This window comes from Varroa jacobsoni, unplaced genomic scaffold (assembly GCF_002532875.2).
Source record: "Varroa jacobsoni isolate VJ856 unplaced genomic scaffold, vjacob_1.0 contig03920, whole genome shotgun sequence".
NCBI lineage: Eukaryota > Metazoa > Arthropoda > Arachnida > Mesostigmata > Varroidae > Varroa > Varroa jacobsoni.
Window position 1 is genome coordinate 8,263 of NW_019215123.1, and position 17,964 is coordinate 26,226.

The window sequence follows — 17,964 nt, forward strand, 5'->3', positions numbered from 1 at the left end:
AGAGTAATAGGTAAGGAAAGTCATTCGCAGCCGGAGATTCTATGTTGGAGATTTGATATTTGCCTACGAAGAATTATCACCGCAAGTTGTGTGCCTTCCTTACAGACAAAATAAATATTTTGGACCTTTACATTAAAATACGCACAAAGTAATATAATATTTTATCCTTTTATTGTTTTACTAATTATGTGACGTAAACCCGTACATGTTTTTTTTTTATAATGAGTAAAAAATCACCTCAAACATTTTTAATTATAATTTCTAAGATGATTGCTAATTTCACAGACAAAAGTTATGATAGCGCTCGAATCAACTTTAATTATATCAGTATAATGAGGCTTGGTTGAAAGTCGTATTCACATTTAAGGTTCTGAACTGCTTTTTATACTATCATGATAGCATACTATTTGTGGAACACCAAGTATCCATCAGATACGTACGTCCAGGAACTTTTAGAAAAAAGTTATGTATAATGCACCTAATTACCGTCATCCAACAAACTGAGGGAACCTAGTAATTTTTAAAGCCGCTTTTCTGCACTCGTAACGCTAACGATGAGGAAATTTTCTGGAACATGAAATCTTGTTAAACTTCTTAGAAGTTGCAGGTTAGAGTTGTGTAAATAAATGCGTATAATTTTGATTTTCTATTGGCGGACCTAAAGTGTGTTTACTTCGAAGTTCGAACTCGAAAACGCTTGGATACGAGATCCCATGTTGATCCATTTCAACCGATGACAGATTCTTATTTGTAAAGGTTTTAACATACTTAAAATCCGCATGCAGGAAGTCATGGTGCGAAGTCTCGCTTCAGCCTTGTTTCAGTGTTGAAAACTTTACGCTGTTGCAAAAACTTTTGCATACAATGGAGTAGCAAACATTAACTTGTGCTGTCAAAAACAATGGCGCTACGGCTAGTGGAATAGTTCTCCCTTTGTTTAAGGCGAAACGATTACACATTCATACACATCCACGAAAACTTCTCACATAAAAACAAGAACTTCAGGGACTGCAATACCTTAACGTCCACTCAATATTATGAACTTTGATTCATCTTGAAGTCCAGTTAAGAGGCGTCTAAGAAGCGCTTCATATGTGTAATACAGGTCAGAGTGCAAAAATGTTATTCTTCTTTTTGTATAGGTTTTTTTTTTTTTATATCGTATTGATATTTAGTTGTCTACTGTGCTTACATCAGTAAAACAAATTATTATCGTTTGGACAATCGAGAACTTATTGTAAGAAAGGTCTATGGTTTTATAATGCTATTTAAACAAACTCTGCTCTACTGATTTATTTCTGCATTCAAACATGTAAAACGCAAGATTTTTCAGCGAAAATCACGTGTCGTTGGCCGTCCCTAGTATGATTCCTCATGATACGCTAACTTGAAAAGATAACTGAATTTAGCTAAAAGAAATCTAGCAATAAACTATATTCTGTTGTTTATGTGCGGGACGTTACGTTTAACAATCTGCCATTATAGCGTACACCACTGACCGGATGTCCAAACTAGGCCACCACATAATTTCTTCGGTTGTCCAATTGTTCCTAATTAAACATGACTGGACTGTATAAATTCGTCATAACTACGGAAGACGGACTTTGGTTTCGCTGAAATAGCTGTTATCATCGCCTATATCACCTCGACGACTGTCACATTACTTAAATTAATTTCATCCTGGAATCATTTCCAATTCGACCGTTTGCTTACGGGTGAGATCGGGCATAGGGTCAGGAAAAAATGCTCAAGGTTGAGGGAGCTACTTATCACATAAAGACCGCAGCTCACGGAATACTGTGAGGCTTTCATTACAAAACTTGGAAAATGAATGGAGGACTCCTAACGCAATCCCTACAGCTGTTCCTAAAAGCTACATCAGCGCGCGTGAGACTCAATGGACTCACACTGGCAAATTGAAGCACAGCCAAAAGAATACAGATGGGTGACGTCGTCCTGCACGACTCATGAAAAGTCGCATAGGTAACTAGTCAAAGGATATCAACAAGAGTTTATGGCGCCTCCGAGTGGTTATTAAGAGTATAAGTATATACGTTAAGGGTGCCTTTCACAAATATTTTGTTAAGTTTGCATCTGCAAAGTGGAAATGTCTGCGCCACCTATCGTTATCGACTTCCACTTGACTGGCTGAACATGTCTGCGTTAGATTCTAATACGAAAAACGTATTATTTGTAAACTGTTTTGTTCCTAATCGCTTTTTCGTTCTCGTAGTAAAAATTTATTACTTTCCGATTCAAATCGTAGGTAGCCTCATTATGCTGGTCAAAAAACTGCGCGCTTCAGTCTTCTAATTGACGTATAAGTATCTCATGAGGATGATTTTGAGGAGACCACGACGAAATTCGTAGCAGTTACGCCCTTCGCTCTTTGTTTCTAAGCAAAAAAAAAATACTTACTGAAATCCGCATAGCGTTTATTGTCTATGACGTAGATGTTAGCTCAGAAGAAAATATGGGAGCATCTAGAAAACTCCGCTTGAAAACTAATGGGAAGTTGAACAGATCTTTATTATACCCAGTTAGGAAGCTCGGAATCTCAGTCTGTATCCTCCTCTCACGGATTTTTAGACGATCCCTTAAAAGGGCTAAGGTGTCAGGCATTTCGAGCGAATACAGTATGTTCAATGACAAGAACGGATTAAAGACTGAGGCCATCAACTAGAGCCTGGCATCACTAACCGTTGCAACATGCAAACTGCCTGAGACCCTCGTCTGTGTACTAACGAACGATGACTGATATTCAATCGTCAGTTCTTCCACACTGTGCGATACATAAATTCGAAACAAAAGAGAGACACTGAAAGGCTTGGGAAAATTGGGACAGCATTGGTAAAACGTGCCGTCTTCAACTGTCAGTTTGAGACTCCCCGGCGATTCTCGTTAGTTCCAATAGAAAAACAAACGTTTCCAAGACTGCAAACAGATAGATCCGACATGATCAAGTCCACTACGTGATCTCAAAGCAATTGTCTACTACGATGTATCAGCAGAAAAACATTGGGTAAATAATTTACAGCAATCGAAATTCTCCAGGGAGAAATCAACGTTGTGAGGGAACGAGGTGGCGAAAGCTCTTAAAAATTACCTATAATAACAGCCGACTCGAACTTTAATAGAGTAATTAATAGGAAAAGGCGTTCCGGGAGGTGTTTCTAAGTTTTGTGATCTTACGAAAAATGCTGCTTGTAGCAATTTTATCAAGTTTTCTCTTGTGTTATACTACGTGATTGTTAAACGGAAGAGCTTCGAGAGATACAATAATTCTAAATGAAAGTTCAAATAAAAATAGAGATAATTTGTTCCTTATAAAGAAGGAAGCCGCGTTGGCGCATTTTCCTGTTTGTCCTTACCTACTTCATTTGAACGCACTGATATTCACTTGTCCGTGGAAAAATACAAAGTCCATCTCCTCGTCGGGATTCGAATTGATTGATGTGAAACTCATTGCTTTCTAATGCCACACTGTCACTTCTAGTCTTGAGCTCTAGATATTCATTGTTATTATTCTCTAGGAATTTTGGATTTCAATCTTTGTTCCGTGGAGTCACCATATGGACTGTCAAAAGGTAGGTAAAAAGGCAGGAGAGGCTATTGAGTGAACCGGGATCCGTCAATATTGAATTTATCACTGGCAGGATACGTGAATCGTAAACTCAATAGTCCTCTCGCTTATCCCATTAAGCGTAGATAAAGGAATATTTTCATTATCTGTTCGTGTGGGAAACTATTGCATATTCGAATTGGTCTCTGTCAACTCATAAGTAATCCATAAGGTCATATCAGTCCAGCCTTGACTTGTACCTATTGCATATAGCCTTATTCGAGTACAAACTCCACTCGACCTTTCATGTTTTTTTCTGCTTAGCACCAATTTCTAGGGTACGCCTATGTGTGTAGGTAATCGTCGAAATTGAGCGGAATATGGAATTAGGATGATGCTCAATCGCGCAAACTTCTATGAATTTCAGATGACATCAATTGTTTTTGTGAGTGCCGGGTTTCTCGAAGGGTCACAATGCCGATCTGGGTTGCTTATCTTAGCTGTTTGCTTAGGATGCGCGCAACAACTGCAGTCTAGAAATGAATGATTCATGATTTTGCCTGTAGGCCAATGGCACAGTCGTAGCCAGCAGTTTAAAAATAGACAGCTCAAATAGGTGCCATCATAGGATTACTGATCTAAGACTAAAAACGAAAGGCAAGGAAAGCCTTATTTTCGTTCAGTCGCAGAGTGATGCGTAACGCGACGTATTTGCTATGTCCTTTAAATAGTACCTGCCAGTAAATCTAACAGCTCATCCATACGGGGTATTCTGTAATCGGTGAAGTTTCTGAGAGCGCTATTTTAATCAGCCAGGCTTGGCAGAAGGAGATAGCATGTGAAATATAAAACTGTCTTTATTGTTAGTTAGATTTTTTTAATGAGAGGTGTAGCAAAATTTATCTATAAACTGTTCAAAGTGGCTCTATCAATTAATGTGATCAGAAGAGTGAGAGATGGTGTGTCTTGCATGTACTGTATTATACGTATATATATATGTGTATTAGGAAAAAGAATAAGTCAGCAATTTTAGCTTGCGCACGTTGGGCTTTCTTCAATTTTTTTCTAAGAGCATGTAGCAGTTTCTAGTCGTTGCGTTTTTTTTTTAATCTTAATCGACGTTTTAAGTTTTTAACTTTAACAAATAAATCTGTGGTCTTATTCATTGCACTATTCTTCGATTAAAAAATGTTATACGCCGTGATCTGGCTGGCGTTTATCGATAACAATGTTAGAACAAGTGGTGACAGCTGGACACTCGTGCTCCCTTCTTTTATTGGGGTATCAATCCCTAAAACAAACACTGTCAAATTCAACGGCCTGTTCGAAATGACCCTCACCAGAGGCAAAATTTCGAAGGGCAAACAGATACGAGGTTTAAAGTCTGAATTTAAAGTTGACATGTATCGAGGCTGTTTTCAGGAGAGCAGCCGGACATGGCCACGCGATAGACACGAACAAATCTAATAAGATTCATAAGGGGATTATACGAAAAGTTGATGTGTACTCAGCCTACGAGAGTACTTCTGAACAGCGCAGTTAGAAAATCAAGTTAATAGTTTTCAACATTAGTGGAGGGAGTATATATACAGCACCCATAGTTTCCATTGATAGCATGTGAAGTTTATTCAATGCATAAACATATCAGAATTTAACTATGAAAAGTAGGTTTTTTTGTCATCTAATGACAGGAGGTTTACATTGTAATGTTTTACTTAAAAACTGTCGCTGTGTTTGTGCTGCATGTGACTACGTGCCGTTTTAACGCAACTATAAACAAAAAACTAAAATATGTGTGTGTATATACACTGTGAAGAAATTAAGCTAAAAATATTTCAATATATTGCTGAAAGCTTGAGCTGTCTGTAGGCCTGCGTTAGATTTCACGGTTGCCGATTTAAAGCAATGACGTAGCTCCCAAAAACTGACTTTTCACCAGTGTCAGGCCTTTTTGTAGTGGCATTTTACGGGCTTTCCAGTTTGGCTATGGAGCAATTCTTTTTAGGACAATATATGCTATTGGCAGAACGCCTTTCTATGTTTTCGTAAGAGTACATCGGAACAATATTAGAAACTTAGGGTTAGAAAGTATGAACCTTAGCTAGGGTGATATTGGTACTTGGGGGTCCGGGCGAATTTTGCTGGAAAAATCCTTACTACTAGAGATTATCTGAACGATTCAATCGATAAATAGCAGAGAACAGGCATTGATTTATTTGGGCAAGAAAATGTGTAGATTATATTAAATTGCTTAGCACGCCATCTTGACAAATCTTCACTCTAATTCCTATTGTGAATCTTACATTTTTCCTCGTAAAAGTCTCTTTGCAGATTCTCCGAATGCCGCTTAGTAATTGATAGCAATATTGATCTCCGATTTTGAGAAATTAAGGAAGTTTCTGATTTTGATTGGGGTTCGTCCATCACGAAAATATTAGGTAATAATTGACCCTCAATCGTGTCCTGTAATATATATATATATATATATATATTCACAAATTTGTTGTTGCCGAAATTGCCTGAACTTTATTTCCGTTTCCGTTGGATTCGTTCTATCCTGATCTCTGATCCGGTTTTTTTCAGGTTCTTGGAAAGCGGAGAAATCTCGGCAAAAGGATAAGTTTAATGAATTCGGGGATTGTGGCTCCTCTTTGAGTATGTCTGAATCTTTCTGAAACAGTTTACAAAAGATCTCTATTCATTCGAACTCTAAATCCTGGCTGTAAGGCTCCTCCTTTCGTCAGTCCTCTACAGTGTCAGCCATAGTTAACCTTTTGGCGTGACTACTTTCTATTTTTACTAAAAATAACCTCTATTTTTAAACAAATTATCGTTAAAAGATGAGAAGAATACCTACGCATGATATATTTTTTATTTTGTAAATGTAGAACATGTACGTAAGAGACAAAGAGTTCATTCTTTTACAATATTAGTCCCTGCCGGGCCCTGTTAGAATAAGTTAAGTACTCTAGATATTTTGCAAATGAGACAGGTGGGGGCTTTAGGAGACTCTTTTATTACGCAGCCAAAGTTCCACTAAATGAATGTACTCATTTCATATTATTCGCAGAACATAGTAGGTTAAGCGAGCTTCCTATTATAAATTCAACTGAGTTTAATGAGAACTGATCTTTACCTAAAATACTTGCTAATTGAGTGGTAGATTAAGCGTATTTAAACGTCTCCTAAGTACTTAAAGAAAACCTCCATTAAAGTTACGTTGCCACAAACATAAAGAGACTTATAGATCGAAGCCTAAACCATTTATAATTATGCTTTACTAATTAGGACTTAAAAATACTACGATCGAGCCAATCAGGCCAAGTAGAACTATATGCCACCGCAAATGACCTTAACCGAGCATTACGTATTGAAAGCGTTTGATAGTCGTTAAGGTTTATATGAGTTTTTATGTGAGGTTTTAGGCGAATTTATTTTACGAAACTATTCACTGAGTCTTCTACACGTCGCCGGCCTAGGTGTTGAGAAAGCCTACCTTGAATTCAGGTATATGATGTATCCTGAAGCGCCACGTGATCATTTAACTGCAGCATATTTACCCTTAAACATGCTAACGATGTGCGCCTATATCGACGCTCGTTCAAAATATTCTGTGGCGTGTAAACGAAAACAGGTCTCTTACCTTGAACAGAACGAATACCTTGGAAGGAGAGTGCTTGTGGGTGATCAAGTAGTGCGGCGGATGCGTGCAAGCATCAGTTAACGAAATGTTCTGTCATATTGCATGGTTCGGTTTCGTGAGGCTCCAGCGCCCTCTGTCATGCTGATTAGCGCACGCGAGCCAGCTACGTACAAGCATCGATTGTGCAATAGAATACCACGTGTGGAATCTGCTAAAACAAGAAGCAGATCTGTTTTTTCTGTGCTACGTTGGCGCAGTTTGTACTCTGAAGAAGTTCCGAGTTATCATCGTTTAAACGTTTCTCGAACAGTGGAATAATCTCTGCGCGCCTGAAAGCGGCGTCCGAACGAGCAGCATGCTTGATCACGATCAGTGGCCGTTATCGGGCGACGCACCAAACCTATCCGGTTTGGCAAAGTTTCATCTGGCATCGGGGAGTCAGCAGCAACCTGGCGATTTCGATCCTCCGCACTTGGTGCCGAGTACGTCACGCCGTATTGGTCCGACATCAACTCCAATGTGGGATAACTCTGTACAAGATGATCCTGATGCTGACATGTTGGATACTCTATCTGATTTATATACGTCTGACTCTGTGGAAGCTTCAGATTTTCGTGAACGAAAGGTCTCAAACCACCTGGCCACAGAAGACCCTGGGTCCAAATTTGCTTCGTTGCCATTTAAGTCCTTCACATCGCTGTCGCACTGTGAAGACTACAAAGCATGGGAGGCTCCTCCGAATTCGCCTCGCTCCACAATAACCCCAGATGATAATTTTGGTGAGCACAGAATTGACACGCGTACCTAAAAACTAAAACTGATAAATCTAACCCATTAACGTCTTAAAACTTAACATAGAGAACATCTTGATATGTGTAAAAAATGGTATTTCATAGCATTAAAGTAAATTAATTTAAAATAATTCAAATTATTAAGTCATCACTGACCAACGGATTATGCCTTTGTGAGTATCGAAAAAACACGGTGTGTGGTTGATAGCATGATATGTCGATTCCATTCGGGGTTGGAAGTACGGATCTCTTTAGGTGCGTTTGCTTATAGCTCGAAGTACATCATAGGCTTGTTTTCTATGATATCAGGCGCGGCGACTGATATTCGAAGGAATTCTAGTCTACTAATGGGCTAGAAAAGCGCGACGCACCAGTCAAACTCTTTTATCTTTTATTTGCCATCGCGCGTTCAAAAGGCTTATTTCTCATATGAATTTACAACTTTTAATGTCAGAAGGCTACAATATTAAGTTGCGATAAAAATAACGTATCGATAATTCCACTGCTATTTATGCGTATCTTTTATGTGGCATGATTTGGTCGGATAGGGAAAAATATCACAACAGGTACCAGACAGTAATAACAATTCAAACTTCTATCAAAGAAAAGCTGTCCGGTGGATTTTCGCAAAGTGGCGAGAGGGACCTAACAGCCTTTAAACTAGACACGGCACAAAACCGAAAATGACTAATTAACCCGATGATGTCAATAGCAAGTGACGAATAAAACGGCGTTCGTAATCGATGGAAGCGACGTGGGTTCCGTTTATCTTGTAGGTTTAGTAGTTGAACCCTTTAATACATACGAAACATTCGACGTGTTACGATCTCTTCTAATCATAATTATATTATTACCTAAATTAGTTGACGCCAGCCGTATTTGTCGTTCAAACCTTTGTTGCAGAGTACCAGTCAGGTCTTTCGAATTGTGCGCTTTCTCCCTTACGCGGAACCGGCTGCCAATCAAAAGTTCCTGCGCAGTTTTCCCCGTATGAGGTACTGTCTGTTTGAATCTAGTCGCAACAGTATATGAACATGCAACCTTTCTAACATATTATACTTGTTTGATGCTATATACAACCTATCGAAACTAACCTTAGCATAGTAATCCCGTTATTTTGTCAAACATTTCTACAAAGGAAAATCCAGCTGAACTTACTTCAACCAATTGGCCACACCTTTTGCTCTTTTTAAAATAAGGTTAGTCAGCTTGTCGATCGTTTCCTCGAACAACGCCAAATTGAGAAAAATCTTAGGCAGCAGGCCGAAATAGACCGTCTTGCAAAATCGCTGGCGAACCTATTCATCATGAACCGTCAAAAAGCTCCGCAGCCATCTTACGAAATTTCACCTGGATCGCTCGATCTGGCGCTTTTGGATCGTGTCTTAGAGCTGGGTTTGATCAATTACAAGTCGACGCCACAGAGTCTTGCTTTATCGAGCCTAGCATCCATCCATCTAAGGTAAAAGTAAATTCTATGAGCGAGATTAGTCACAGTTTGAAGCGTGTTTGGTTTAGCCATATACGTGTGCCTCATGGACAGTTTCTAAAAAACATCCCAACATCTACAAGGTTTTCAAATCCCTTTTTTTTTTTGCGAAAAATCGGACCTATCTCTTTCCGGAGTCCTAAGGTCTTTAGTCTAAATGAAGGGAAGTAAATACCCCTGAAACATATTTTTGTATATGCTAATATTTGTACGGAAGGACAAGAAGACTTTTTGTTTTCATTGTCGCTATTCTTTGCGATGCACGAGAAAGAGCCTTAAGTTGGCATCGAGGCAGGAAAGGGAAAAGAAAAAAAAATACGCCTTTCTTTTAGAGAGGCCTATTTACTGCGGTTATTCCTTATATTGTTTAGGTAAGCTTTGTAATTGTATCTTTATATTAGTCCTAACGCACTAATTTAGAGAAATCGATGATGGTATCGTTTAGGAAAGCTGTTCGAGGTGGTGCGTGCGAGTTTTTCTTCGGTAATCGCCTGTCGCCAAACGAACGTGATATTAGAGATCGGCCACGAGAGCAACCACGTATCACTCCAAATCCTGAGCTAACGGAGGCTGCTCTGGAACGGATTGATCGCGAGGCCAAGCTTCGCCGGAGTGCTGCCAATCAGCGTGTAGCCACCCGCAGTTGGAGCGGAAACCTCATTACTGAGAACCACGTTCTGCCTACGTACGCCAATAAGGTAAATGCATATACATATAATTTCATCCAAATTTTTGCTAAGCCCAATTATGCGAAAATCTTCGTAGAATAGTATTCGCTGTGTGTAGATCGTTGATATGACTAAATAGCGTGTTTTGTATGTAGATTAGTTTTAAGTACTGGGTTTGTTTATTGATGAAGGTGTTTGTGGGGGGTCTTCCGTACGATGCAACGACTGAGTCGCTCGAAGATTTGTTCCGAGGTAATGGCGTGCTAAGTGTACAGTTCCCGCCACGAGGAAGGGGCCACGCTTATCTAGTATTTGAAGATCACGCCCACGTGAAGTCTTTCCTTGATGTCTGTCAGAAAGGGCCACCTGGCCAGTTCTTCCATTACGTAAGTTCTCCTATATTATTTCTCTTATGTTGGATAGACAAGTATAATAAGTAAGGGAACAAATTAGAAGAAAGCATTTGTTGCATTTGACAATTTAAATGGAATATATTTAATCATACTACGCGGTCTTTATCCTATAATGATATTGTTACTATTTTTCTGACTATTTTGAGGTTCCCATTTGACGATCTAGTGAAATTAGAAATGCGATTGAATACAGCCTTTCATGTTACCTGTTACAGGTGCCATCGCGACGCGGTAAAGGTCGACTGGCACAAATCATTCCTTGGGCTCTAGGAGACAGCGAATGGATTTACACACCCGATAACATTCATGCAGACAGTACTTCGGATGGAAATGAAAGTCCGAAACATCTCGAGTCCGGAGAAAGCAGCGCGCCGGTTTTAAGTCCCGGACGCTCCCGAACAGGCGGTAGCCGAAACGGACGCAACATATCCCGTAATAACACGGTCTTCGTGGGCGCTCTTCACGGAGAAATCACAGCCGAAGGGCTTCAGAGGATTTTCTCTGAGCTTTTTGGATCAGTGATCTATGTCGGTATTGATAGTGACAAAAATCGGTACGTGTATAGGTTCGAACTATATTTTATATCATTATACCTGGAAGAAGCTACTTGGAGCTTTCTTTGAGAAACGCATAGCGCACTTCTACACATCTCCGACCTGCGACGACTGCTAGTAATTTTCCATTTTTTGGCACAACGTCTTCATTTGACTTTTTTTTTTATAAACGGTAAATTTTTGCAATTATTATTTTTTTTTCCAATAATGTGAGACTCGTTAAGGATGTCGCTTGTCTTTTCTGTATCCATAAAGTCAAGCAAAGTTTGGCTTTAATTAGAATAAACTATAATTACACTTATGGTGGTCGTAGATGTTACGCCCAAGATTTGGATACGCTCTGAGAGACGCTTGTAATAGAAATCTCGGCCGCCAAACAACAAATATATACTCGTGTGTCATCTTTAGATGTTCTTTAATTATAAGAATTAATTTCAGTTACCCAAATGGGTCTGCCCGAGTAACATTTCGATCAACAGCGTCTTTTCGCGAGGCTGTTTTGGCCGAATTTGTGCAAGTTGTGACTCAGCGCTTCACCAAGACGATTCAACTAGATGCGTATATTGAGGAAGGCTCGTGCTGTATCAGGTCAGTTTATACAATGAAAACTCTGTATGTAGTATCGTCAATGATGTTTTGTAAGAAAGGGTCCTATGTTTCAATAAGGCTTGGGTGGAATTATAAGTACACCAACAACAACACATAGCAATTTATTCATTAATAATAATTTTGTTGTTTCAGTATAAGGACGTCCCACGATAATGTCTACGTTGTTCAGAATAGGACTAAATAGTCCGCACTATAGGTTGACATAATTGAATAGTAATGCTGCTGCCGCCAACTTATTCGCTATATGGGAATCCATGCCCTGTTAACTTGCTAATCACCAACGTATTTATTTAAGAGACATTTAGAAACTTGACGCGGTTTATGAATAAATCAGGAAACGATGATTCCAGTTCCTGCAGCGTAGACTTTTTAGATGACCTAGTAGACGGAGAGCAAGTCTAACAAATTAAGTAAAAATACATGAATTACAATTGAAGCGTTTGAATATTTAGCGCGTTCAACGGACTTCGTTCGTTAAGCAATACAACCATTTACACAAGAGTACAAGCGCACCATTTCGTAGCTGTCCGCTAGAACGCGACGAACGATGGTTCAGTGACTTTTGAATTGAAGGGCTTGTCTGCTTGTTCGGATTGCCCGCCCGACTTAAAATACAGGTTTATAGCGATTTGATTTCGATTCTATTGTGTTTTATGTGCAGGGATTGCGGTGCATCGACACCTGTGTTCTGCCGACATCCGTCATGTTTTCAGTACTATTGCCCTACTTGTTTTGAGGCACATCGTCGCGTCGGGCCAAGCGGAAGCGTTGTCATGCAGGGTCCCGATTATCATGCGCCAGTAATGCGTAACCGCAGCAACGCTCAGAGCGGAAACAGTCATTCGGTTAGCCAATACCCTCTACACGGCAATAACGGATACCACTCGACACATCAGGACCGACCCAAGGACCGCGGTCATTTTAGTGAGCGAGCAGACCTGTATAGCAACAGCAGCATAAACAGTTGCACTCCACTTGCAATCGACCAAATGTCATTTGCAAAGAAAGACTAAGCAATAATGGCTTTTCTTGATTATTGATCATACTGTGCTGGTTATCGTATGTATTTGAGCGTTTGTTCTACGTGCGTCCACCACTTAGGCAATGGTTAGACGTTAGGTTCGTTGTGTTAACTTGTTTTTCTTAGTTTGCATTTTTCCAAGCTTTTTACTATCAACCAGAACAAATTGAGTTTTCATTAAAAATATTTATTTGCTACACAAGAGCTTGCTCTATTTCCTACCCAGCTGGAGGTTAAGCGCTGGTCAGCGGGAAACAAGTCTTCGGCACGGAGCAATGAATCAATATATGAACGACGTTTCACGTCGTTTTTTAAATTTATTTAGACAAGAAGTCGACTGGTTGAAAGGTAACATGCTATCTATATGGTAATATAATGGTAACACTACGACATATTTGTAGCCTATTTGAAGTGCAAAGTTCAATCCTTGTAGTGGAATAAACGAACAGATTACTAATTTAGCATTCACCTCATATTGTCAGGCGGCGTTGTCCTTTATTGAACCTTTGTTATAAAAATTATCTTTCTCCTCCGGCACGAAACTATTCTTGCCCGATCACAATAACTATCATAGACTGATGGATAGTATTCTACTATTGCAACTATGTGTAGAGAAGTCAGTACACAAACTAAATCTACCCTAAGATAAAAAAAAAGAACTAACCAAATGGCTAAAAATATGTATTGATTGGAATGTTTTAGAGTATGATATTTAAAAGTGTTTCAGTAAATGTGATGTACGGAAGAAGTTTACCCGTTGTTTGTGACATGTTTCATATATCAATAGCGTATCTTGTAAGTAAAATTCTTTGTCCTTGTAATACGGCACAGAGATAGGACACCACTGTAACCCTACGGAGATGGAAAATGTCTTTGCTAGTAAAGGAGTCCTTTGAATAGTGGAAATTTCGCATTAAGCTTGACTAAAGAAGTAGTAAATACTAATGTCTCTATAATTCATATAACGTAAAACTTGAATGCTTTTGAATTATGGATATCGATTTTTAAGCGAAACCAGTATATCAGCAATAAGGAACGAGATCATTTTGCAGCGCTGAGCTTCTTTTAAACACAATTAAGGCCCTAGAGTCCGAATTAATTGAGTGTTAAATGTAGTTGGCCTACATATTTAAGGACACAAGGATGTCATCCGATAGTTTTCAATATGTTACGTACAGAATGGGTAAAGCACTCGAAGTGAGTCGGTGTAGTGGTGGAAAACTTGCTTCTAATTTACGAATCATAATAGTTAATTTCCTAGACACAGAAAGAGGCATTTTCACTGATTTTGCTTCGAATAGACTCCTGCGCAACATTATATTTAACACCCGATATTGACTGTGATACATAGGATAATGAAAAATTACCATATTTTAAGAATAGATAATTATGAAAACTAATTCTTGTACGCATGTTTATCGCGTCCGCCAAATTTACCAAAACATAAAGAACCTTTAACTATTGCTTTAAATTATTAAAATTTAAGAACTTTAAACTATTTAAAAAAAAAGTTGAATAATTTAGTAACAAGAATAACGTACACTAAACAAAATATGAATTTAATGTATTTAAAACATTGCTCCCTTAAAGTAGCTTTTCTTATTTTTCACTTCCGCTTCCGTGTGCCCCTGTCCATCCCCCTGCATTATAGACTACGCGTTATTACGTGTGATCTCTTCGTAATGCATTAACTTTGTAACTATCTATATTTTGATTTATACTTTTTGCAACGTTTGCAGAGAAAGGGCAGTACAAAGTTGCAAAAAATGAGCGTATTTATTCGAGGCACTCAAAAATCAGAGGAACAATTTCTGATGCAACAGTGTCAGAGCACTTAATCACTTTACGGTGCAATAATGTGGGTGCGAAATTTGGTGCATGGATTACCAGTTCGCTATGTTACGTAATTCTTCTAGTACATCGACATTGTTGACATTCTGACAAAGTTATTTCCTGGAGCCATACACAACTTAAGAACTCAAAGCCTACTTCCGCGAATATAGGTAGCACCTCGTAGCAGCTAAATGTACAAGTGAGCAATGTTCAAGATATTGCAACAACGTGTGAGTAGTCCATGTGCGTAGCAGATATACCACCTTAGATATGTTTTTTCCGAGTATTTAGTTTAATACTATACTTTACTTATTTCAATAAAATTAGATTATGTAGATCATCATTATCAATATGTTTACCGGTACACGGTGGACAGACATATGTATGGTATTAATGAAGACGACTTAACTGAGATAGACGTTTATATATTTATTTGTAATCAAATATTGATGACATTCGCATAATTTGAAATGTACTGCCTTACACGTTTAAGCTATTTCTTTCATTTTTCCTTGAACTGAATGATGCACTTCTCGGGTTGCTTACCACAGACTATTTCCAGATTTTTTTCCAGCAGTATAAGTGTTAATTCTTTGCCTTCACATTTTCTTGCTGCGCTCAGTTTGTTGCCTCGTTGCACGCAAGTCCTTTGAAAAAAAATAGCGTATCATACAACATTAACTAAAAGCCAATGGAATATATATATATGGAATACCACATAAATAATTAAATTGGAAACTGCTTTTTCTAACGCTGTAATCAAATTTACCGTAGTAAATCAATAAAAACGCTATAATCAAATTTATCTAGCGTCGAATCGTTTGTTGCAAACTGAAAGCCTATGAAAGCCTAGCGAATGGCTTAAGCCTTAACAGAGTAGGTTTTAATTAAGCTAAATGATTGATCTCATTGATCACACAACGTTAATACATAGTATTGTGAGAAGCATGGAAATTTAAAAAATGTAGCGTGCCGTATTATTTTTCGAACGGGCACGCAGAGAATACGGCGAGTGCAAATGACAATGAGAAGATTGCCGATCCACGAATCTTTGAGGGGTGTAATTGTTGGAAAGCTCTAATGGAACCTATGAAGCCCATCTTATGGCAAAAAAACTCAAGTAACCGTGCAATATGATAACTGAGGTTGAAGTTAGATACTTATCATTTATTATAGATATGCGGTTATAACTAGAACGTAACTAGCTTTAGAATTTTTCACAGAAATAGATTGAGCTAAATAAAGGATATCCTCAAGTACGGATCAAGCATAGCAGACTTGTAGATGGATGGCACAAATATATAATTTTGCATATATTTCGTACACTAAAAACTTGTCTTTAGTCATCTGAGATAATCAAAAAATCTGCTGCTATCCGGAGCCTGAACGCCTCGCAGAGATAATGGCGCTCAACAGATCGCAACTAGCTGGATCTTCTACAAATCGATAAAAGCATAGAGAAGACCTGACGCTGTTATTCAATTATTTTTCGGACTAAATAGTTGTAGATCACTTTCGACTTACAACGCGCTCGTACAACTGGAGAAAGGACAAAGTGTTTACTGCGTACGGCTAAGGCAACTTGAGTGTATTTAAAATGTTTTCGTATATCATCCGCTACACTTCAATCTGTTAAGCCACCGAAAATAAATCGCTAGAACAAAAAAAAGTCAATATCACAGAGTACCTGAGCGATTAATCAGCTTCGTTAATCCTGAGTAGCAGGAATGACAGAGTTTCTCTATGAACGTTTGCGGTTTAGATAATACGCGAATGATTACAATCCATTATGCAATTAGACTGTTCACGCCGGGCGTTTTAAAGTGGAGGTAAACAATAATCCAAATATCGTACCTCGCCCGATATTGCCAATCGGTTTCCATAGATCTGATTTGGTCTTATGAAAATTGCACCGACAATGCTATAATAACCCTTTTTTTTATAAGAGGCAGTATGGATCTACCGGGTTGCACTCATTAAGTGAATCCAACCTCTTGGGCGACTAGTAGGACGACAGCTAACCAGGTAGCCTCTGGAAACGCTGCAGTATTGGAAAGCAAACTACCAGCTAATTTGGAAGCAGGTCTTCCACAAGCCTTCATAAGATATAGGTCTTCAGCAAGAGTACGACGCCGCTCCTAAACAGAAATACCATAAGTGTTCACAAAGCAGATCGAGTTTTTGTTGTTCTAAAAGAGTAAGGTATCTACGCGTAAGAATTTCATCAAAACAACAGATTTAACGTGGCTCAAAAAGATCAATGATTCGGTCACTAAGAAGGCCAAATAATCAAAGCGATTAGGGTCAGTATCTTTAAAAAAAAATCAAACTAATCGACAATGTGAAGTCTGTTCTTCTAAAGGCGGTCGAGATCACGATCTTCAGCAGCCTCTGTACTTTAAAAGATCGAAGTCAAAATTATCAGGGAAATCCAATTCTCGACCGTCAAAATGGTCATCGCCAGTCCCACGCATAGGGTTTCCTCAAACTTCCCATTCATTCATTTCACCACGGAACTTAGCTAAGAATGCAGACCCTTGAGCTTCTGACCTAACGTCTAAGTTGAAGCTTACCCGTTGTCCGAGGACAGAAAAAAGCCTATTAAAATTCCCTCAAAGTCATACCTAGCCAATTCCGGAAAGCTTTCAACACCAGTTTTAGGAAAAAAGCTTTATTTATTGGTTGGAGAGCGTTACCGCTTCGCGTTTATTGCAAAACGTTTATCGATTCGCCTAGCACCATGCAGTCCCAACGTACTCTCGTTTAAGAAGCCGGCTAGACTGTGTGCCTAACCCTATCCGGAGAAGCGCAAATTAATTTCACCCGAGACCCAAAATGTTCTGCTATCAGCAAGCGCATACATTAGCCAATCTACAAATATGCACCTGCTAGTGGCGCATATAGTTATATTTTTTGGTTGACATTGGTGTCATTGGAAAGCTAATTTGGCAGTGGTAAATGTAATAAAATTATTGGAATATCTTTAAGACTCACGGCAGAGCGGTTAGAAAGCGAAATTTAAAAAACACACTTAATTACAATGAAAGCATAAATATAGCCCAAACTTACAAAAAAGTGGGCTGCTATAAAGCTATATATATCTATATAAAGCTGCTATAAAAGAGGTGTTATAAAAAATGATTTTTATTACAAAGATGCTTTTATTGTTTTCGTTCTGAAAATTGCGATGCAAAAGGCATCCCCAGTAGTAACCGACCAGTTACAAAAAGGTTGCCATGTTATTATTAAGAGACTAACCATCAAACACCAAATAGTTTTGAAGCATTTGAAAAAACTGGTTAAAAAATAGCTCGATGTTTGAGTGTCACACGAACTGAGAGCCAAAAAAATTTGCTCGACCATATATCTATATGCGAAATT

General features: G+C 38.6%; 1 protein-coding gene and 1 long non-coding RNA gene across 2 annotated transcripts; one reads left to right on the forward strand and one right to left on the reverse strand.

Moving 5' to 3' along the window:
* Positions 1-5,749: 5,749 nt before the first annotated feature.
* Positions 5,750-7,253, reverse strand: LOC111272944 (uncharacterized). The gene is made up of 2 exons (XR_002687795.2): positions 7,059-7,253; positions 5,750-6,233 (listed from the first exon to the last, which is right to left on the reverse strand). It is a non-coding gene; the product is annotated as an uncharacterized LOC111272944 (long non-coding RNA).
* A 198-nt stretch (positions 7,254-7,451) lies between these two features.
* LOC111272943 (uncharacterized) lies at positions 7,452-15,388 on the forward strand. Its single transcript, XM_022854628.2, has 8 exons — positions 7,452-7,984; positions 8,900-8,991; positions 9,196-9,458; positions 9,931-10,183; positions 10,345-10,539; positions 10,782-11,119; positions 11,559-11,708; positions 12,391-15,388. Exons 1-8 carry the CDS (start codon positions 7,561-7,563, stop codon positions 12,740-12,742), a joined length of 2,067 nt encoding a protein of 688 aa, XP_022710363.1. The 5' UTR covers positions 7,452-7,560; the 3' UTR covers positions 12,743-15,388.
* The last annotated feature ends 2,576 nt before the right edge of the window (positions 15,389-17,964 follow it).